At 45.8% G+C, this 23,104-nt stretch overlaps 1 protein-coding gene across 3 annotated transcripts in view; it reads left to right on the top strand.

Moving 5' to 3' along the window:
• The window catches only part of KLF2 (KLF transcription factor 2), a 100,101-nt gene extending 80,499 nt beyond the window's left edge, over positions 1–19,602 (top strand). Inside the window, exons 2-4 of one of the 3 annotated variants that reach the window (XM_063914527.1) lie at positions 11,779–11,830; positions 17,263–18,160; positions 18,414–19,602. In XM_063914527.1, coding sequence (XP_063770597.1) covers positions 11,779–11,830; positions 17,263–18,160; positions 18,414–18,589 — 1,126 coding nt within the window. In that variant the 3' untranslated portion in view covers positions 18,590–19,602. Of the gene's footprint in view, positions 1–11,778; positions 11,831–16,465; positions 16,879–17,262; positions 18,161–18,413 lie in introns of those variants that run through there. The other 2 variants (XM_063914526.1, XM_063914528.1) reach the window with 2 other exon arrangements.
• The last annotated feature ends 3,502 nt before the right edge of the window (positions 19,603–23,104 follow it).

The raw sequence follows: 23,104 nt of genomic DNA, 5'->3' as shown, positions 1-23,104 counted from the left end.
ATGAAGATCTTGAATCCTTGAACAAACACTCACTACATACAGTGCAAATGTAACAATTGCAATATCCCTATTATGCTAAATGGGACAACTCCAGCCAGGGCCGTAACTAGGGTGGTGCGGACAGTGCTCAGTACACAGCGCATTTGCCCATTGGGCGCACCGTCCGCATCAACCCGCGATCAACCACCTGCAGTGATCTCAAACATGCAGGAATAAAAAAGAGAAAAACTCTGGGTCCCCACAGGACACGCAGCAGCGGCGCAGTCCTATACTGCAGTCAGTGACAGTCACTCTCATGGTGCAGTAGCTCCACATGGCAGAGGAAGGGGAGGAAACTACGGAGAGTGTGATCTACCTCCCCTCACCCTCTGCTCCGTACAGTATCCGGATCATACAGGCGGCTGTGTGTGGCTGGGTAGCTGTCACTGCGAACAAGGAAAGAGGCTGATGCTACTACCGGGGAGAGACACGTGTCCCTGTCAGTGGTCTACTTGAGCCCCTTCTTCCCTTCTACACAGGTGCCTTCCTTTCCCTCTACTCTGTCACCCTCACTTCCAATTTGCTGGTAGATCTGCCCCCTTGTTTTGCTTTACCATGCCTACGTCCTCGTTCTACCCTGTTGGAGCTCCATAGAACAAAAGATGGTAAATTAATCTGGGGGGATGTTGCTAATGTCATAATGTAGTGTACTGTAGTGATTTACTGAAGTTTACTGTAGTGATTTAGTGCAGCGTATGGGCGAGTATAGTGTAGTGATGTAATTCAGCATTTGATGGGATATAGAGATTTGTGTAAGGGGCTCTACCATGGTATAATGTGTATAAGGGGCTCTTCTGTGGCATAACATGTACAGATGTGTCCACGTACATCTAGTCTCGCTGCACATTAAACAACCCTTCTAGTGAAACCATGCCATGGCGTGACTTGATAGCGCTGAGCAACTTTTTGTGCAACTTTATCCATTAGAATGCATCTTATTTGCAAAATGATGCAAACAGGATGCATAAGCAGCTTTTGCTGATAAAAAATAAGAATTTACTTACCGATAATTCTATTTCTCATAGTCCGTAGTGGATGCTGGGGACTCCGTAAGGACCATGGGAAATAGCGGCTCCGCAGGAGACTGGGCACATCTAAAGAAAGCTTTAGGACTATCTGGTGTGCACTGGCTCCTCCCCCTATGACCCCCCTCCAAGCCTCAGTTAGGATACTGTGCCCGGACGAGCGTACACAATAAGGAAGGATTTTGAATCCCGGGTAAGACTCATACCAGCCACACCAATCACACCGTATAACCTGTGATCTGAACCCAGTTAACAGCATGATAACAGAGGAGCCTCTGAAAGATGGCTCACAACAATAATAACCCGATTTTTGTAACAATAACTATGTACAAGTATTGCAGACAATCCGCACTTGGGATGGGCGCCCAGCATCCACTACGGACTATGAGAAATAGAATTATCGGTAAGTAAATTCTTATTTTCTCTAACGTCCTAAGTGGATGCTGGGGACTCCGTAAGGACCATGGGGATTATACCAAAGCTCCCAAACGGGCGGGAGAGTGCGGATGACTCTGCAGCACCAAATGAGAGAACTCCAGGTCCTCCTCAGCCAGGATATCAATTTTGTAGAATTTTACAAACGTATTTGCTCCTGACCAAGTAGCTGCTCGGCAAAGTTGTAAAGCCGAGACCCCTTGGGCAGCCGCCCAAGATGAGCCCACCTTCCTTGTGGAGTGGGCATTTACAGATTTTTGGCTGTGGCAGGCCTGCCACAGAATGTGCAAGCTGAATTGTACTACAAATCCAACGAGCAATAGTCTGCTTAGAAGCAGGAGCACCCAGCTTGTTGGGTGCATACAGGATAAACAGCGAGTCAGATTTCCTGACTCCAGCCGTCCTGGAAACATATATTTTCAGGGCACTGACAACGTCTAGCAACTTGGAGGCCTCCAAGTCCCTAGTAGCCGCAGGCACCACCAATAGGTTGGTTTAGGTGAAACGCTGAAACCACCTTGGGGAGAAACTGAGGACGAGTCCTCAATTCCGCCCTGTCCGAATGGAAAATCAGATAAGGGCTTTTTCAGGATAAAGCCGCCAATTCTGACACGCGCCTGGCCCAGGCCAGGGCCAACAGCATGACCACTTTCCATGTGAGATATTTTAACTCCACAGATTTAAGTGGTTCAAACCAATGTGACTTTTGGAACCCAAAACTACATTGAGATCCCAAAGTGCCACTGGAGGCACAAAAGGAGGCTGTATATGCAGTACCCCTTTTACAAACGTCTGAACTTCAGGGACTGAAGCTAGTTCTTTTTGGAAGAAAATTGACAGGGCCGAAATTTGAACCTTAATGGACCCCAATTTCAGGCCCATAGACACTCCTGTTTGCAGGAAATGTAGGAATCGACCCAGTTGAATTTCCTCCGTCGGGCCTTACTGGCCTCGCACCACGCAACATATTTTCGCCAATTGCGGTGATAATGTTTTTGCGGTTACATCCTTCCTGGCTTTGATCAGGATAGGGATGACTTCATCCGGAATGCCTTTTTTCCTTCAGGATCCGGCGTTCAACCGCCATGCCGTCAAACGCAGCCGCGGTAAGTCTTGGAACAGACAGGGTCCTTGCTGGAGCAGGTCCCTTCTTAGAGGTAGAGGCCACGGATCCTCCGTGAGCATCTCTTGAAGTTCCGGTTACCAAGTCCTTCTTGGCCAATCCGGAACCACGAATATAGTGCTTACTCCTCTCCATCTTATCAATCTCAGTACCTTGGGTATGAGAGGCAGAGGAGGGAACACATACCCTGACTGGTACACCCACGGTGTTACCAGAGCGTCTACAGCTTATTGCCTGAGGGTCCCTGGATCCTGGTGCAATACCTGTCGAGTTTTTAATCATGTGGAAGACTTCTGGGTGAAGTCCCCACTCTCCTGGGTGGAGGTCGTGCTGAGGAAGTCTGCTTCCCAGTTGTCCACTCCCGGAATGAATACTGCTGACAGTGCTATCACATGATTTTCCGCCCAGCGAAGAATCCTTGCAGCTTCTGCCATTGCCCTCCTGCTTCTTGTGCCACCCTGTCTGTTTACGTGGGTGACTGCCGTGATGTTGTCCGACTGGATCAACACCGGCTGACCTTGAAGCAGAGGTCTTGCTAAGCTTAGAGCATTGTAAATGTCCCTTAGCTTCAGGATATTTATGTGAAGTGATTTCTCCAGGCTTGACCATAAGCCCTGGATATTCCTTCCCTGTGTGACTGCTCCCCAGCCTCGCAGGCTGGCATCCGTGGTCACCCGGACCCAGTCCTGAATGCCTAATCTGCGGCCCTCTAGAAGATGAGCACTCTGCAACCACCACAGGAGGGACACCCTTGTCCTTGGTGACAGGGTTATCTGCTGATGCATCTGAAGATGCGACCCGGACCATTTGTCCAGCAGGTCCCACTGGAAAGTTCTTGCGTGGAATCTGCCGAATGGGATTGCTTCGTAGGAAGCCACCATTTTACCCAGAACCCTTGTGCATTGATGCACTGAGACTTGGCTCGGTTTTAGGAGATTCCTGACTAGCTCGGATAACTCCCTGGCTTTCTCCTCCGGGAGAAACACCTTTTTCTGGACTGTGTCCAGGATCATCCCTAGGAACAGAAGACACGTCGTCGGAACCAGGTGCGATTTTGGAATATTGAGAATCCAATCGTGCTGCCGCCACACTACCTGAGATAGTGCTACACCGACCTCCAACTGTTCCCTGGATCTTACCCTTATCAGGGAATTGTCCAAGTAAGGGATAACTAAAATTCACTTCCTTCGAAGGAATATCATCATTTCGGCCATTACCTTGGTAAAGACCCGGGGTGCCGTGTACCATCCATACGGCAGCGTCTGAACTGATAGTGACAGTTCTGTACCATAAACCTGAGGTACCCTTGGTGAGAAGGGTAAATTTTGACATGAAGGTAAGCATCCTTGATGTCCCGAGACATCATGTAGTCCCCTTCTTCCAGGTTCGCAATCACTGCTCTGAGTTACTCAATCTTGAATTTGAACCTCTGTACGTAAGTGTTCAAAGATTTTAGATTTAGAATCGGTCTCACCGAGCCGTCCGGCTTCGGTACCACAACAGTGTGGAATAATACCCCGTTCCTTGCAGGAGGGGTATCTTGATTATCACCTGCTGGGAATACAGCTTGTGAATGGCTTCCAAAACTGTCTCCCTGTCAGAAGGAGACATCGGTAAAGCCGACTTTAGGAAACGGCGAGGGGGAGACGTCTCGAATTCTAATTTGTACCCCTGAGATATCACCTGAAGGATCCAGGGGTCTACTTGCGAGTGAGCCCACTGCGCGCTGAAATTCATTGAGACGGGCCCCCCATCGTGCCTGATTCTGCTTGTAAAGCCCCAGCGTATACTGAGGGCTTGGCAGAGGCGGGAGAGGGTTTCTGTTCCTGGGAACTGGCTGATTTCTGCAGCCTTTTTCCTCTCCCTCTGTCACGGGGCAGAAATGAGGAACCTTCTGCCCGCTTGTCCACGAAAAGACTGCGCCTGATAATACGGCGTCTTCTCATGTTGAGAGGCGACCTGGGGTACAAACGTGGAATTCCCAGCTGTTGCCGTGGCCACCAGGTCTGAAAGACCAACCCCAAATAACTCCTCCCTTAATAAAGCAATACTTCCAAATGCCGTTTGGAATACGCATCACCTGACCACTGACGTGTCCATAACCCTCTACTGGTAGAAATGGACAACGCGCTTAGACTTGATGCCAGTCGGCAAATATTCCGCTGTGCATCACGCATATATAGAAATGTATCTTTTAAATGCTCTATAGGCAAAAATATACTGTCCCTATCTAGGGTATCAATATTTTCAGTCAGGGAATCCGACCACGCCAACCCAGCACTGCACATCCAGGCTGAGGCGATTGCTGGTCGCAGTATAACACCAGTATGTGTGTAAATACCTTTTAGGATACCCTCCTGCTTTCTATCAGCAGGATCCTTAAGGGCGGCCATCTCAGGCGAAGGTAGAGCCCTTACAAGCGTGTGAGCGCTTTATCCACCCTAGGGGGTGTTTCTCAACGCACCCTAACCTCTGGCGGGAAAGGATATAATGCCAATAACATTTTAGAAATTATCAGTTGTTATCGGGGGAAACCCACGCATCATCACACACCTCATTTAATTTCTCAGATTCCGGAAAACTACAGGTAGTTTTTCCTCACCGAACATAATACCCCTTTTTTGGTGGTACTCGTATTATCAGAAATGTGTAAAACATTTTTCATTGCCTCAATCATGTAACGTGTGGCCCTACTGGAAGTCACATTCGTCTCTTCACCGTCGACACTGGAGTCAGTATCCGTGTCGGCGTCTATATCTGCCATCTGAGGTAACGGGCGCTTTAGAGCCCCTGACGGCCTATGAGACGTCTGGACAGGCACAAGCTGAGTAGCCGGCTGTCTCATGTCAACCACTGTCTTTTATACAGAGCTGACACTGTCACGTAATTCCTTCCAACAGTACATCCACTCAGGTGTCGACCCCCTAGGGGGTGACATCACTATTACAGGCAATCTGCTCCGTCTCCACATCATTTTTCTCCTCATACATGTCGACACAAAAGTACCGACATACAGCACACACACAGGGAATGCTCTGATAGAGGACAGGACCCCACTAGCCCTTTGGGGAGACAGAGGGAGAGTTTGCCAGCACACACCAGAGCGCTATATAAATACAGGGATAACCTTATATAAGTGTTTTTCCCCTTATAGCTGCTGTATAGTTAATACTGCGCCTAATTAGTGCCCCCCTCTCTTTTTTAACCCTTTCTGTAGTGTAGTGACTGCAGGGGAGAGCCAGGGAGCTTCCCTCCAACGGAGCTGTGAGGGAAAATGGCGCCAGTGTGCTGAGGAGATAGGCTCCGCCCCTTTTTCGCGGACTTTTCTCCTGCTTTTTTATGGATTCTGGCAGGGGTTAAATGCATCCATATAGCCCAGGAGCTATATGTGATGCATTTTTTGCCATCCAAGGTGTTTTTATTGCGTCTCAGGGCGCCCCCCCCCCAGCGCCCTGCACCCTCAGTGACCGAAGTGTGAAGTGTGCTGAGAGCAATGGCGCACAGCTGCAGTGCTGTGCGCTACCTTGTTGAAGACAGGACGTCTTCTGCCGCCGATTTTCCGGGACCTCTTCTGCCTTCTGGCTCTGTAAGGGGGCCGGCGGCGCGGCTCTGGGACCCATCCAAGCTGGGCCTGTGATCGTCCCTCTGGAGCTAATGTCCAGTAGCCTAAGAAGCCCAATCCACTCTGCACGCAGGTGAGTTCGCTTCTTCTCCCCTTAGTCCCTCGATGCAGTGAGCCTGTTGCCAGCAGGTCTCACTGAAAATAAAAAACCTAAACTAAACTTTCACTAAGAAGCTCAGGAGAGCCCCTAGTGTGCACCCTTCTCGTTCGGGCACAGAGATCTAACTGAGGCTTGGGGGGGGGGGTCATAGGGGGAGGAGCCAGTGCACACCAGATAGTCCTAACGCTTTCTTTAGATGTGCCCAGTCTCCTGCGGAGCCGCTATTCCCCATGGTCCTTACGGAGTCCCCAGCATCCACTTAGGACGTTAGAGAAATGATATTAGAGAAATGATATGTTGCATGTCTATATTTTGTGTGCGACTGCAGCTGTATCTGCATATTAAATGCTATACTACAGTGTTTTCCTAGAAAACACTGTAATGTAGCATTTCATATGCAGATACAGGGGGGACTGCTGGGAGATGTAGTACTCTCTGCTGCTGCCTCCAGACGAACACAGGACACCCACGCTTGGGGTGGTTACCTAAAAATAAAGATTCCTGGTGAAAATCACACTTGATCTGGGGGTCATTTTCTGACCCTCAATTGAATAGGAAAACCACTGTGGCTGCAGGTAAAACCCTACTCCACCTCCACTGTGGACTTGTCCCAATATATCTGAAGTTGGCATTATGTGCTACAGATCACAGAAAGCCCCAAAAGAGGGATCCTCTGGAACCCTCCCCGGTAATGGCCGCCGCACATGCATGGTCAGCAGACTGCACATGTGCATGAGTTCCAGCAGTGAAGTTAGCACATCGCAGGGCCGGGCTCCTTTTGGAGCTCCTGTCCCTTCATGTATTCATTAATATACACTGGTAGTGTAATTGCATCCTGCAATGTGATTTTGGGCGCTAATATCGCATTATAAATTGCGATTATTGACAAATGGGCCTCATATAAGGTACAACAGAAATGACCACATGGCCAAACTTAACAACAATTTTCATTTAATCTACTTTGATACCACTCATTATTTTATGCTTAGCATTTTTTACAAAAGTCAACTATTCACTTTGCTGTGTGACCTTGATTTGACAGTCAGATTGAGATTGATTTGTTTGGCTGGCAAATCTTTTCTGTTGATAACCTGTGTTGGTGCATGTATAACTGTGAGCTCATCAACTGACCTGTAATTGAAGAACTGCACAATTAATTGTACAGGAATTGGTATAGGTGGGATCCCACCAGTCAGAATACCCACAGCGGCATCCCAGGACCTAGAATCCCGACACCAAAATGGTACAGTAAGTATAATAGCCCTAATCCCCAATCCAGGGCCGAAACAAGGATTTTTGTCACCCGGGGCAAGGTAGTCATTTGACACCCCCCCCCCCCCCCCCCCCCCCCAAAAAAAAAAAAAAGATTTTTTTTTTACAATAAATAATTAAATAAAAAAATAAAAAAAAATAAACATTTTAAAATAAATAAATAAATGAATAAAAAAAAAAAAAATATATATATATATATATATATATATATATATATATATCTCTTTCAGAACTTTTTTACCTGAAAAATTGCCTTTTCTAACATAAATTTCATATCCAGGAAAAAGTGTCCCCATTTTACACAGTACGACAGGCAAGTGTCCCCATTTTACACATTGCGGCAGACAGGTGACCCCATTTTACACATTGCGGCAGACAGGTGTCCCCATTTTACACATTGCGGCAGGAAAAAGTGTCCCCATTTTACACATTGCGGCAGGCACATGCCCCCATTTTACACATTGCGGCAGGCACGTGTCCACATTTTACACAGTACGCTGGCAAGTGTCCCCATTTTACACATTGCGGCAGACACGTGTCCCCATTTTACACAGTACGCTGGCAAGTGTCCCCATTTTACACATTGCGGCAGACACGTGTCCCCATTTTACACAGTACGACAGGCAAGTGTCCCCATTTTACACATTGCGGCAGACAGGTGACCCCATTTTACACAGTACGCTGGCAAGTGTCCCCATTTTACACATTGCGGCAGACAGGTGACCCCATTTTACACAGTACGCTGGCAAGTGTCCCCATTTTACACATTGCGGCAGACACATGTCCCCATTTTACACAGTACGACAGGCAAGTGTCCCCATTTTACACATTGCGGCAGGAAAAAGTGTCCCCATTTTACACATTGCGGCAGGAAAAAGTGTCCCCATTTTACACATTGCGGAAGGAAAAAGTGTCCCCATTTTACACATTGCGGCAGGAAAAAGTGTCCCCATTTTACACATTGCGGCAGGAAAAAGTGTCCCCATTTATTTTACACATTGCGGCAGACAGGTCCCCATTTTACACATTGCGGCAGACAGGTCCCCATTTTACACATTCCGGCAGGTGGTGGGGAGAGGGAGGGAGAGAGAGAGAGAGAGAGAGGGAGGGAGGGAGGGAGGGAGAGGGGCTGACTTACATTTGAAGCGGTTCTCGCCGCTCTTCAGCCGCCTCTCCCTCCTCGTCTGCGCGGCTCCCCCTTCTCCGTCCTCCCGAGTGCCCAGCTCGGGGGCGGGGTTTCGTGGAATGACGCGTTTGCGTCGTGACGTCACGACGCAATCGCGTCATTCCGCGAAACCCCGCCCCCCCCGAGCTGGGCACTCGGGAGGACGGAGAAGGGGGTTTCAAAGTATAAAGAAGTGCCGCGGCGCTGCACTGCCCGCTGGCGCATAGGGAGAAGGTGTTAGGGGGTCTCGGCGCCCCCTCCAATCCGGCGCCCAGGTCGCCTGCCCCCCTAGCCCCCCCTAGTTTCGGCCCTGCCCAATCACCCTAACCCACAGCCTGACCCAACACCCCAAGCACAGCCTAACCCTAAACCTCCCCGTAGCCTAAACCCACCAGCTCATCCCCAAGGTCTAACCCTAACCCCACAGTCTACCCCCCCCCCCCCCCCTTCACTTCATTGCAGGGACAGGCTACTTTCGAAGCGCCTGGCCCTGCGTGTGCCCGATCATACATCCCACCATTATAATTGCATATTGCACTACAATTCTCGGCAATAATATCACACACCGGATCGCATTGCATATGCGATTAATGGTTAAAGAGCCCCTTAAGGTCCATACACTCTGGGCGTTTTTGCCCAGCGTGTATGAACAGCGATGATCGCTGACATTGCTGGGCTGAAAAGCGCTCAGTGCATACACACCGAGCGCTTTTCCCCGCTGCCCAGCAATGTCAGCGGGGGGAAAGAGGCTTTCCATGGTAATACCAGTAGTGAGGTGAACGGCGGCCGCCAGCGATGAAGCGGGAGCGCGCATCAGCGCTCACCGCTCATCGCTTGTGCATACACACTGGGCGGCTTTGGGCTGAAAGCAGCTCAACACCCCAAAAGTGACCTGCTTTCAGCTCAACATCGCCCAGTGTGTATGGGCCTTTAGTCACATTGTGGAGATGGATCTTAGGAGCATAGTTCAAATGTTTTAAAAATGCTTAGGAAAATAAATGGCTGTCTGGATGAACCTATAAATCCATGTTTATTTATACCATCTTATACTATTTTTAATTACATTTGTCGCAAACTAAAAACATTACATCCAAAATATTACTTATGCAGTGTGCAATATTTTATCAGCTGTGAGTGGATTTTACAAATGTTACTTTATGTTTGTAAAATAACATAGATTTAGTCCACTCCCTGTTCTTTACTTACTATAGGAAAGTTCTTTATATTATTGCTCCAAGACTCACCCCTCCTCATTTGTTCTTTTTCTAGTGTAGAACAGTCTTGTTTTAGTTTGCAAAACAAACCTTGCGTTTCCATGCAATAAAAAAACCCTGTGCCTAATCTCACAAAACTTGTTTTCTTTACAAATCCTGCAGAGTTCTCCATAGAATTGTATTTATGAAATGTATAAAATGTATACATTAATGTACACTGGTTCAGCTTGATCATTTATTTAATATCCTTTTATGGATTTTGAAAATATTTTTAATAGAAAATCCAAGGAGTTTTCATCTCAGTTGTTTATACTCACACAATTCTAGCAAAAAATACTTTGTAAACTTCTTTCCAGCTCATTATATAAATTCCATGTGTATGGGAACTATTACTTGCATTGCTTGGAGCTTAGGGCTCTATTCAGCAATAGTGTCGATGGTGTGCTGAATATTTTTGCGCGGCATAGTGTTCTTTCTTCAGTTTTTTCCCTGATATTCAGGAAAAAACTTCTTCTCAGGGACAGAGGTTGCATTTACAGTGTAACTGAAAAGACCACAGGTTCTGTGCATGTCCCATCCCTGTACAGCATGGGTCTTCAACTTGCGGACCCCAGCTGCTGTAGAACTACACATCCCAGCATGCGCTGCCTCAGTTTTAGCATGCCTTAATAGCAAAACTGTGGCAGGGCATGCTGGGATGTGTAGTTCCACAGCAGATGGAGGGCAGCAGGTTGAAGGTATATATATAGAAGCGTGAATTAGGCGGCACTCAGACAGACTTCTCAGCGGAAATTAAGATGGTCCACTTATTATACCAACATGTTTCGGGGGTGCAACCCCATCCTCAGGGCCAGACAGGCCCTGAGGATGGGGTTGCATCCCCGAAACATGTTGGTATAATAAATGGACCATCTTTATTTCCGCTGAGAAGTCTGCCTGAGTGCCACCTAATTCACTCCTCTATCATTGAGGTATAGCACATTTCTCTAGGAGGGCACCGCAGCACTATACATCACCTAAGGGGAGTGCTTTGTCGATTGTTTGTGTGTATGTGTGTATGTATGTATGTATGTATATATATATATATATATATTCACAGGATTTGTCTTCATATAACGCCATTCTGTGATGCCGTTATATAAAGATAGCTTTTACACATTTTTGAACGTTTTCCTGCTACCTGAATAGCAGAAAACGTTAAAGTGCTGTAGAGAGCAATGGTTTGCTCTCTACAGCGTGATATTGTGCGAGAGTTATTAACGGCGAAGATAATTGTATCTGCTAAATGGCAGGAATACTTGTTTCAGCGTTATTTAAGTAGACATCATTTGCTGAATAGAGCCCTTAAGGTATCCAGATAAGGGGCATTTCTGTAACCTGGAACACTGACAATTTATTAAAACATTTTATAATCTGTAGCGTGCATTGCTGGACTCCATAGCAAACTTTAGGGTAGGGCTCAGTCATTGATGGTTGATGGAATTTCGGGAAACCATCAATAGTTAAATTGTCAATGATTCAGGTCTGTTCATGCATAAACAACCTGGAACTGTGGTACAGAAAAGTGATGGACTTTTGCCACTGGTTATCCCCATTGAAGGTAGAGAGCACCTGAAGAAGGTAGCTGTGTCCGCTGAAACAGCTGTAGAGCTAATGCTGAGCTAGGAGGACAGATGCCTGTGTCATTGTGCTGGTTGATAAGTACCATGCTCTTATACACTGCTACTTGTTTCTACACATTTTTTTCCCGCTATTATGTGAAATATATTGATCTTTTTTACAGTTTAACTGGTGGTGTGCTGGTTCCTAGCTATACACTGAAACATACAACAAAGGTAATGAAGCTGTGCGCTCGGTGAGTGGTGGTGTATATGATTGTCAGCAGCGACTTGGAGAGGGAATGCCAATCCCTCCAAGAAACACTAAATACAAACAAAAACCAGGTTGCGCTCAACAATCAGAATAGAAACATTTATTATAAAATTTATAAAATAACAGCAATTCTCCCGGGAGTGCAATTAATATAAATGAATTATCATAAAATATATACGGTACAGAATCACTGTATCCTAATGAATTATAATACTGCAAGTATTATTTAGTAATTGTAACAATTTGGCCACAAACGATATGATGTATTGAGCAGTAGTGATAGTAATTACACTCTTTTAAACACCATATAGGTTTGTGTGCCAGTAACAACTCACTTGCTATGTAGAAGTCCCCAAACAGTCCTTATTCCATGCAAACATATATTGGTTTCCAAATTTTTATGGATAGAAGTTATCCTTGTGGAAGGTAATAAGCACTCAAATACATGTAGGGATGGACAGATGAATTATGTCCACCAAAAGCAAACCGCTGTAATGGTGTTTGGCAGGGAGAGCCCGGAGTGATGTTTCTACAGCCAGCCGTTTTACCCCTGCACGGGGGAGGGGAGAGCGGTGTCTGAGATAGCCGTCGGGTTTGGAATGGAATAAAGCCGTGCACAGGCTATGTGACCCGGATAGCTGGATGTTAACTCTGTGACACGATGTGCATGCGCTCTCACCCAAAAACGGCTATGCTTACCTCCCACGGGCAGCACCCGTACCCTTCCACTTATTGAAGTCAAGCTCATTCTGAGCCCACACAGGAGATCAGTTCCTGACGGCCGCTGCACTGCACAGCTTTACATCATCTCGCTGACGCCCAGGTGCCGGGGCTCCGGTGCCTTCCTGACCTAGCCGGTAGTCCGTCAAAGCGAGTCCGTATTGGAGCCAAGCTAGGAGACGCAACTCCGACATCACCATTCAGAGTGTGGCTGCCTTTCACATACAGCCAGCGGAACACATCTGTGGCTCCAATAGTCCCTTGTCTACATCAGGTGAATTGGAGGGAGGCTCAGTCGGAGCTGCCCGTGGGAGGTAAGCATAGCCGTTTTTGGATGAGAGCGCATGCACATCGTGTCACAGAGTTAACATCCAGCTATCCGGGTCACATAGCCTGTGCATGGCTTTATTCCATTCCAAACCCGACGGCTATCTCAGACACCGCTCTCCCCTCCCCCGTGCGGGGGTAAAACGGCTGGCTGTAGAAACATCACTCCGGGCTCTCCCTGCCAAACACCATTACAGCGGTTTGGTTTTGGTGGACATAATTCATCTGTCCATCCCTACATGTATTTGAGTGCTTATTACCTTCCACAAGGATAACTTCTATCCATAAAAATTTGGAAACCAATACACTGAAACGTGCAACATTTATGTGATTGCAGCATCTATGGTTCGGCCGCATCTTGAGTATTGTGAACAATTCTGGGCACCACACTATAAAAGAGACATATTAGAACTTGAAAAGATTCAGAGGCGAGCCACCAAACTGATTAAGTGGTTGGAGACGCTGGGCTATGAGGAGAGGCTTTCTTGGTTAGATATCTTTACACTAGAAATGAGACGACTAAGAGGAGATATGATTAATATTTACAAATATATAATGGGGCAATATGCGGAGCTATCGTGATTTGTTTACTAAGGGACCTCTACACAAAACGCGAGGGCACCCACTAAGGCTTGAGGAGAAGATATTTTGTACTCTGCGCAGGAAGGGATTCTTCACTGTAAGGGCAATACGCATATGGAATACACTGCCAGAGAAGGTTGTAATGGCGGTCTCAGCCAATGCATTTAAAATGGGTTAGACTAATTTCTAACCGAAAACAAATATACGAGGATATAGCCTTTACCCTAAATAGATTAGGGATTGCAATATAATTTAGGTTGAACTCGATGGACTACTATTTTTTTTTTCAACCTCCCCAACTATGTTACTATGACATGATGCATCTATAATTGCGTGCGGTTCTTCTTTATTTATATATGATATAAATCTATATCTATCTATATAAAGAAATAACACCCACACATCCCTGGTAGTAAATACAGGGGTGGGTAGACACCAGCGTAACATATGTAAAGAGCACTACTGCCATACTTGCCTACCTGACCCTCTCCATGAGGGAGAACATGCTCTGTTCCTGGACTTTCCTGGTAATGTATGATTGCCATCACCTGTGGTGAGTTAGTTAATGGATAAGAAAGGTGTTTCACCACAGGTGATGGCAATCATACATTACCAGGAAAGTCCAGGAACAGAGCATTTTCTCCCTCATGGAGAGGGTCAGGTAGGCAAGTATGACTACTGCGTGGCGCAACGTGTATAAGCACCACTACAGTGCAGTGTAATGTGAATAAGATTCACTACTGTGTGGCGTAATTTGAATTGGGGGTGCTATTGTGTGGTACTGCCCCTTCTCAATGATAGCACGCCCCATTGCATATTGTTGCACCTGGGCCCACCACTGCCATTGATCATCCCAAGGGTAGAGCAGATTTGAAATGTGCACAAAACAGCCAGTATTTACCAGGGGCTGATCAAGAGGAAGGAGGGCCTGTGTGCAACCTCCATTTGCACCCCCTCCTTCCCCCTTCTGGTGATTTCTACAGTGCACATCTCAGAAAACATGGCACCTGTGTCATTTTCCAGTGATACCTGCAGTCAGGGCCGGACTGGCCATCTGGCACTTCTGGCAAATGCCAGAAGGGCCGATGGCCACGATGGGCCGGTCCAGCGGTCACTGAGACGCGCTGCCGCTCAGTCCGGCGGCAGCGCGTCTCAGCAGTCAGGATTGGAGAGCTGTGAGGGACGGGGGTGAGAGCGCCGGGTGCCCGCCAGCACGGCTGTGTCTGGCGCGGCGCGTATAGCGGACTTCAAAGCAGCCGCCGGTTCGTGAGCCAATCAGAGCTCGCGGACCGGCAGCCAATCAGAAGCCGCCGGTCCGCGAGCTCTGATTGGCTCGCGAACCGGCGGCTGCTTTGAACGCTATACGCTGCCGCGCCAGACACAGCCACGCTGGCGGGCGCCCGGCACTCTCACCCCCGTCCCTCACAGCCCGGAGGAGCAGCAGCAGCAGTGCAGCAGCGGTAAGCAGCTGCAGCACTGGCTGCTGTGGGGGCAATTGTATACCTGGCACTGTGGGGGCAATTGGCTGGCACTGTGGGGCATTTGTATACCTGGCACTGTGGGGGCAATTGTTTACCTGGCACTGTGGGGGCATCTGTATACATGGCACTGTGGGGGCATCTGTATACCTTGCACTGTGGGGGCATCTGTATACCTGGCACTGTGGGGGCATTTGTATACCTTGCACTGTGGGGGCAATTGGCTGGCACTGTGGGGCATTTGTATACCTTGCACTGTGGGGGCAATTGTTTACCTGGCACTGTGGGGGCATCTGTATACATGGCACTGTGGGGGCATCTGTATACCTTGCACTGTGGGGGCATCTGTATACCTGGCACTGTGGGGGCATTTGTATACCTGGCACTGTGGGGGCATTTGTATACCTGGTACTGCACTATCGGGGGCATATAATGTAAATTTCGGCTCATACCGGGTGCTGTAATGTGAATTTTGGCTCATACTGTGTGGTATAATGTGAAAGGGGCAGCAGTACTAGATAGTATAAGGGGTCCTACTATTGTGGTGCATAATGCGTATAAGGGGTGTATGGCGTGGTAAACTACACTGAAGGCCACGCCCCCCTTTGAGTGGCCACGCCCCCTTTTCCAGAGCGCGCTCGCGCCTTCGGCGCGCGCTTAATTACAAACCTCACATTTCCATACCCCCACTTAAAAATTTCCACTTCAACCACTGGTTGTGTATATTTTAATAGAGAATGATGTACGCCTGTATGTTGTTAGAATATTAATTATATTTGTAAGAACATAGACTAATAAGTGGGAGGAGTCAGGAATAGTAAGGGGAGGAGTCACAGAGGTGGGCCTGTGTGCTTCAAAAATGCCAGGGCCTATTTTTAGTCCCAGTCCGGCCCTGCCTGCAGTGCAGACTCAGAGGTAAGGAGTTTGAATGGGTGCAAGGTGTGTGGTGATGGGGGCAAGGTGTGTGGTGATGGGGGCAAGGTGTGTGGTGTGGGCAAGGTGTGTGGTGATGGGGGCAAGGTGTGTGGTGTACACCGCACTCCATCCCTGAACCTATAGCTATGTCTAATGCTATTTACCCCAAACACAATAGCAAGAATTGTATTTGCACCCCTTGCAGTATAACATGTTGCTCTGTAATAAACTTACTACTTATTTTTATTTTATTTTTTCAACCTCAGAATACGCCCCAGTGTACTCTGGTCACAACAACAACCAGCTCTCCAGCCACAAAGCAATGGTGACCGGTCAGATGCTACTCTATACGTTCTCTACATATTTTTTCCCAGCGGGCTCCATTCACTTTCCACTCTCACACAACTAGTACTACTGCAATCACTACTGTGTCTGTGTCAGCTAGGGAAGGCGGGATGCTGAGCCCGGGGCTCCCTCCTACGTCAGCGCGGCGTCACGCCGAGTGTGTTGGCCTGTGTTTCCCTCGGTTGCCTAGTGACGGCCAGCAGGGGGCGTGGCCACCTCTTTAAAGGGCTCCCTGAGCTGTAGCTCCAGCTGCAGACCGCTCTGAACTGAAGGGTTTATATAGTGCTGCTAAATTTAGGCTCCGCTGAGCGTTCAGCCTCCTTATCCTGAACGTGTTTCCTCCTCTCCTTGCAATTGGTTTGGTGCATGCCCCCCGTGCCTTTATTTATAATCTAGGCCCCCTCTCAGCGGCGAGGAAAGCTGAGTTTGACTGTTGCACATCGCCTGCAGCTGCACGGACAGACCTCTCTCCTGAGGGGCACAGGGAAGACTGACGGCCACTTACTGTCACTTACATCTTTATTCTCTGTCATTATTGATGCCAATCTGAGCCGGGTTTAGGAAGCACAGCGATGGCTCTCACCGAGACCATCCTTCCGTCCTTCTCCACCTTCGCAAATCAGAGAGAGAAATGCTTCCAAGACGTAAGTATCGGGAGCAGGCGGGCAGGTGTGAGCGGCTCTGATTGGGATCAGACATTACTGGGTTGGGGGGTAGATCGGACCAGAACTCCCATAAAAACTTTTTTGGAACGATGTATCGGTGTAACGTGCACTTTGCGAGTCTGATACCTGCAGGACAAACGCTGCCCGTGCACCCCGTAGTTGTACCATCACAGGTCGAGGGCAATTAGTGATTAATAGTCATATATTTATTTTACACCTAACAGCTTTGCTTCAGTCCACATTCATTGAATTATTTTATAATCCGAAAGCATTTATCTGCTGATTGTTCCAAGTGTAGAGTGCTGCAGAATGTAATGTCAGAGGGTGCTTGTGTCCATCTAACTCTGTTTCGTTCTTTCTCAGAAATGGAAGAGTATCTATGAATCCAAGTCTGCACACAGCAGCTGTAATGCAAGCGACATGCTGCACAGCCCTGACTCCTTCAGCTCCAAGAAAGAAGATGAAGATTTAAACAATGTCCTAGAATTTGTGTTGTCAATGGGGGCAGACAAAAATGTCCAAACATGTGGAGACTACTCAATGTTACCTCCAGAATCCTGCACTTACTACCAAACAACCCCTTCTCCAGGGGGCTACAGCACAGACCACAGTCCCCCTGCTTACAGCTCAACCAGCCTCATGACTGAGCTGATGAGATCTGACATGGACAACTATTGCCACCCAAACAATGTTCAGGGGAGGTTTTTTGTGTCTTCAAACTTTGACTTTCCAGATTCCATAAAAGCAGAGCCAGCTATGGATTCCTATGGACCTATAATCGGCTTGGTGCCTCAATCATGTTCAAAAATTAAACAGGAAGGTAGTGCTGCTTGCATGATGGCATATGACCAGCCAAGACTGGCCAACTCTCCACAGATGGGTGGCATTGACACGCCACCTCTAAGCCCAGATGATTTGATGTTAAATGATTGCCAAACACAGCTAATCTGCCACCCTACCCTGCCATACCCCCACAACTATCAGAATACAGCTACCTTCCAGCATCCACCTTCCATCCAGTATCAAAGTGCCTCACAGTACAGTAACTTGTTTGAGGACAATTTACCTATGCAGCAGTCTGCTACAAGGGGTGTCATAACTCCTCCCTGTTCTCCGCTTGAAATCCTGGATACCAAACCAAAGAGAGGACGCCGATCGTGGCCCAGAAAGCGAACTGCTACGCACACATGCTCCTATGCTGGTTGTGGGAAGACTTATACAAAGAGCTCTCATCTCAAGGCACATCTAAGAACGCATACTGGTAAGTACATGGCTCTGGCAATGTTTCTTTTTGCCCTGTCTCTCATTAGCCATACATGTGCACTTTGTTATAAACTGCTCTTTAAATTGTCTTATTCTTATGCCTCTTTAACACATTACTTTGATTTTAATTTGCAATCAGTATTTAACATGTGCATCTAGATGCTTGCTGTCAACTTCTTGCAGAACGTATGTTATTAGATGATGGTTATACATTTTAACTAACTTTTTTTTTTTAATGTATTCTCTTAAAGGTGAAAAACCTTATCACTGCAACTGGGAAGGATGTGGATGGAAATTCGCCAGATCCGATGAACTTACTCGCCACTTCCGTAAACACACTGGCCATCGTCCATTCCAGTGCCACCTGTGTGACCGTGCCTTCTCACGATCCGACCACTTGGCCCTGCACATGAAGAGGCACATGTAAAACTTGGACTGTGGCCACTTATTCTGGACTTTATGTGGGTTACACTATAGCTGGTACTGTATGGAGGGTGAGCTTCCCTCCTGTAACTCTAGTGGACCTTGCAAGGAATGACTTCTTCTCTTAAAGAAGACACAGGCTGGACCTAATAACTTGAACTTGTGCATTAACTGGAGAACCTCATGGATGGGGTTATTTCTAAGTGTTTGGATATAAAATCTTAATGATTGTGTTAACCCTTTGCTTGCTTTAACAGCAGCAAAAAGTATTAAGGGGCATTTATTGTTAAATGTGGGATTGAAAAAAAAAAAATCCTAACCATGTTACATTATATAATACAGACTATCTCAATGTAGTTATAATCTTCTACGTTCTTCCTGCAGTATGCAATTTGGCACTTGTCTCAGGTCCTATCACTAAAGTACACAGCTCTTCCATTCCCCGAATGTAAATCTGACATGGGGTACTTGTTACTCACTGTAGTGTATATGATCTGGGTAATGTCTTCCAGAAGAACTGAGATTATGATGATCTGTATAATATAATGCAGTGGTAAGTGCATTTTCTCAACATTCCATTATTTAACTCGATTGTAACTGCCTATTACTGGACAATGTTTGTATGAAACTGCCGTAATCTTGACGGGATAAACATTTGAATATCCGATGTTTCATTAAATATATAAATTGCATTAAGAATTTATTTTTTTTTCCCTTTCCTTTTGGAATATATTTTTATATAGACAGTGTTTGCCACATTACACTATAAAACTGCAGGGCTAGAGGTCTTGCAAGAAAATATAAATATCCTTTTTATATTGTATTTATATGTAATTATATAAATTTGTAAATAAGTTTCTTCAATGTAAACTATGTATAGTGTAAATATGACTACAAATGGCATGTTGCCATTTTTGTTTTAAGGAGAGGGAATAGATTTTCATTGACCTGCAATTTTTTTATTTTTTTTTATCTCCTCCCCCCCCCCCCCCTAAATAAAATAAATAATTAACATAATGGAAATGTGTAAAATCGTCATTTTGTACCAACACCCCCTACATCTATAATATAGTACACACTGTGCTTAATACACATTCCCTTCCAAACTGGAAAATAGCTTAATAAATTACATCTCAATTATACTTGTGGTTTGAATGATATAATGACCATCAATTTGCCTTGCCTATTTGTTATTTGACCGGTTTCTTCATTATAGCTAATGATGCTCCAAATTATCACACAAGTCTGGTTCTGTCATTCACACATGTACATAACGACTCAAGTCCTACAGGGGTAAAAGCCTGAGTTTTGTGTTGCTATTACAAAAGCATCTGATCTGCTGGACAAATATTTGGCAATACTCCACCTGCTGGATATACATGGGTATTGCAATTACACCTGCTTGCAGGTTTCTGCTTTCTATGTATCCTTGTCTCTTTGGTATGTTTGTATTGCAATTGAACTATCACATCTACAAGGATTTGATTCAGTGAGTAAGGTGCTGTTCCCAGCTGAGTCAGTGATTGAAGCTGCTGAAACTTGACGGCTGCTTTACGCATGATTTCTAAGTACAATACACCTACACAGGATGACTGTGGTGTTATATAATATGAATCACTGTTCCACTTGACTTGCATATATTTAGTATTCCAATGTTATTGTAGCTCAGCAACTTTCCTATTCCAAAGACATTTGTAGAGCTAAATGCATTTTTCTGAAAATGCCATCCCTACTTGCACCAAATCACATATAGACACTTTGCTGACACGACTAGGGTAGCCAATCCTGGGCCGCTTTTTCAATCCCGGGTATCTGCCTAATTTCCGGGATCCCGGGATTGGCCACCCTAGACACAACTAAAGGGCAGACAACTTGCAGAAGAAAATTATAAACACTCTTGAAGCTGTTACTGCACCTTAAATGTCATTTATGAATGAGTATTAGCTTAGATGACAAAATAGTAGGGTACAATTTGTGTGCCACTCTAGGGGGGTATTTATCAAAACTCATAACGATAAAATTGTGCGAGAGAAAGTACTAGCCAATCTGCTTCTGCCTTTACAGAGTGTTTGAAAAATGACAGGAGCTAATTGGTTCGTGGAGTTAGGAGCAAGTGCAATAATTTATCTAAACCAGTGGTTCAAAAACAGTTCACTTTTTCCATGGTCCTTTAGAAGCTGTCATTCAGACACATTTTAAAAGATCCACAGGTGGAGCTAATTATGTCACTTGTGATTTTGTGTGGTGACCTGGAAAACATGAACTGCAGTATTTGGGTTCCTGAGGACAGAGAGTTAGAGAACCTGTGCTTTAGACAAACCATATTATAAGGTATCAGAGCCAACCTTAGGCATAGGCAAACTAGGCAAATGCCTAGGGCATTTGGTATGCTTAGGGGCACCAGCAGCTTCTGCTGATTAAAATGATATGCGGCATGCCTATATTCTGTGTGTGACTGCGGCTGTATCTGCATACAAAATGCTATGTTGCAGTGTAGTACTTGAAATCACTGTAATGTAGCATTTCATATGGAGATATAGCCGCAGTCGCACACAGAATATAGGCATGCTGCATATCATTTTAATCAGCAGAAGTTGCTTGTGCATCCCAGCCACATAGTAATGCAAATAAGATGCATTTTCATAAACAAAAGGCGCCCAGTGTTTGCAGAGCTGCCATGCCAGGCATCTCCTGCAGAACTAGCGGCTGTGCTAGGAGGCACCAGCCAAAATCTTGCCTAGGGCATCATATTGGTTAGGGCCGGCTCTATAAGGTATGACTGACTTTCCCAACCTCTGTTCTCAAGGAACACTAATGGCACTTTGACATGTGACCTGGGAATTGCTCAGAAATATTTATATGCATATTTAGCCGTCTGCTGTTGACCGTATTGGTGCACAGAATGACAGAATACAGCATTACGGACTCCGTACTGCAGAGAGGCTCACTGTTCTATATATGTACGCCCAGATAAAAGTTTAATACAAATACTTGTTTGTGAGTGCTTTTTCCTCCGGTATCAATTTTGTGGTCATTAGCTGGAAAAATGTACTTAACATATTAAATACAATACACACCATAGCAAACTAGTTTCACACTTTGAATAAAACAAATGTGTGCAAGGTGATAAACATTTATACCTAAATTCCCTGAAGAATTCTATACAAAATGTACTACTAACAAATAAGCGTGTAAATGTTACCATACCCTGAACACTTGCTGTGTAGCTTAGCATACGCTAGTGATCTTTGTTAGGAGCTGTAGTCCTGTATAAGAGACTTGCACTGTGACAGGTAGTCTGCTGTGTCTATTAAAACAATCTCCTCTCACACACACAAAATCTTCAGTTCTGCAAGAGTTCTTAATTACATATTTGTTATTAATAATTCTTGAATAAAAGTTTTATTTTCTAGCAATAGTTCTAGTATAGTTTAGTTCCAGGAAAACACTATTTTGCTTTGTTGATAATCATTAATGGCTATGTACTGTTTGAGCCCTTCTGTCAGCACGTGTTAATGCACTGTAACCGCATCATTTTACTGTTTGTAAAAATAGCTCCTTTCGAGAGATGCAAAGAAACATTGCCTGGTTACCGATATGGAAGAAAGCACCTTTCATTTCACTTTTACAGTGTCTCACATGCCCAGCAGTGAAAGGAAGACACAAAGCCTTAGATACAGACCTTATTTGATAGCAGAAGTGTATTCTCTCCTTCTTAAACCTAAGGTGCCAGTGAACATTTTTTTGTAAGCTGTACGTTGTCGTTGGTATATGTCACACATCAAAATATTTCACAGGGCTGTACAGTTCTAGAGGTCGGAGAGGAGGATATCCCCCCTCCTCTTAAAAAGGTGAACTGGTGCATGGCTGGGAAGATATGTAGAGGTGTTTAAAGGTTGTTCACAAAAGAAGCAACCGGTAGTTTTACTTATAACAAAGTACAGTACCTATTAACACCAGTTATTATATTCTCATTGGCCTTATATAAGTTACTGTGGTAATTGGTGGACGATAGTAATGTCCTCTAAGGCATCTGATCCAGGACTAGATATTCTTATCTCCAAATAGTCCTGTTTCAGTCTTGATTATGGACACTCAGAAGTGTATGCAGTAGCAGTGGTTCTCAATCTCGGTCCTCAGGACCCCAAAAGTTCACGTTTTCCATGTCACCTGTGAATCTATAAATTGTGACAGTTGGTGATACACCTGTGCCCGGCTACACACTGTATTAACAAGTTTGGTGTTTCTCAGGACCCCCTGACAGTTCACATTTTCCAAAGCACCTAGCTGGGCACAGGTGTATAACCAATTGTCATAATTTATAAATCCACAGGTGACCTAGAAAACATGAACTGTTTGGGGTCCTGAGGATCACAAAATTGAGAACCACTGGCTTATAGTGATGCGGCTTCATCAATATGCATGTAGGGAAATGCTCCACCCTTCCTTTGTGCTACAGGTATGCAACTCCAGGAAGATAATTTCTTTCACTTGTGCAGAGACAAAGAAGCAGATTTAT

Source organism: Pseudophryne corroboree, chromosome 1 (assembly GCF_028390025.1).
Source record: "Pseudophryne corroboree isolate aPseCor3 chromosome 1, aPseCor3.hap2, whole genome shotgun sequence".
Classification (NCBI taxonomy): Eukaryota; Metazoa; Chordata; class Amphibia; order Anura; family Myobatrachidae; genus Pseudophryne; species Pseudophryne corroboree.
The sequence above is the reverse complement of the archived record's forward strand: the minus strand, read 5'-3'. Positions and strand labels throughout refer to the sequence as shown.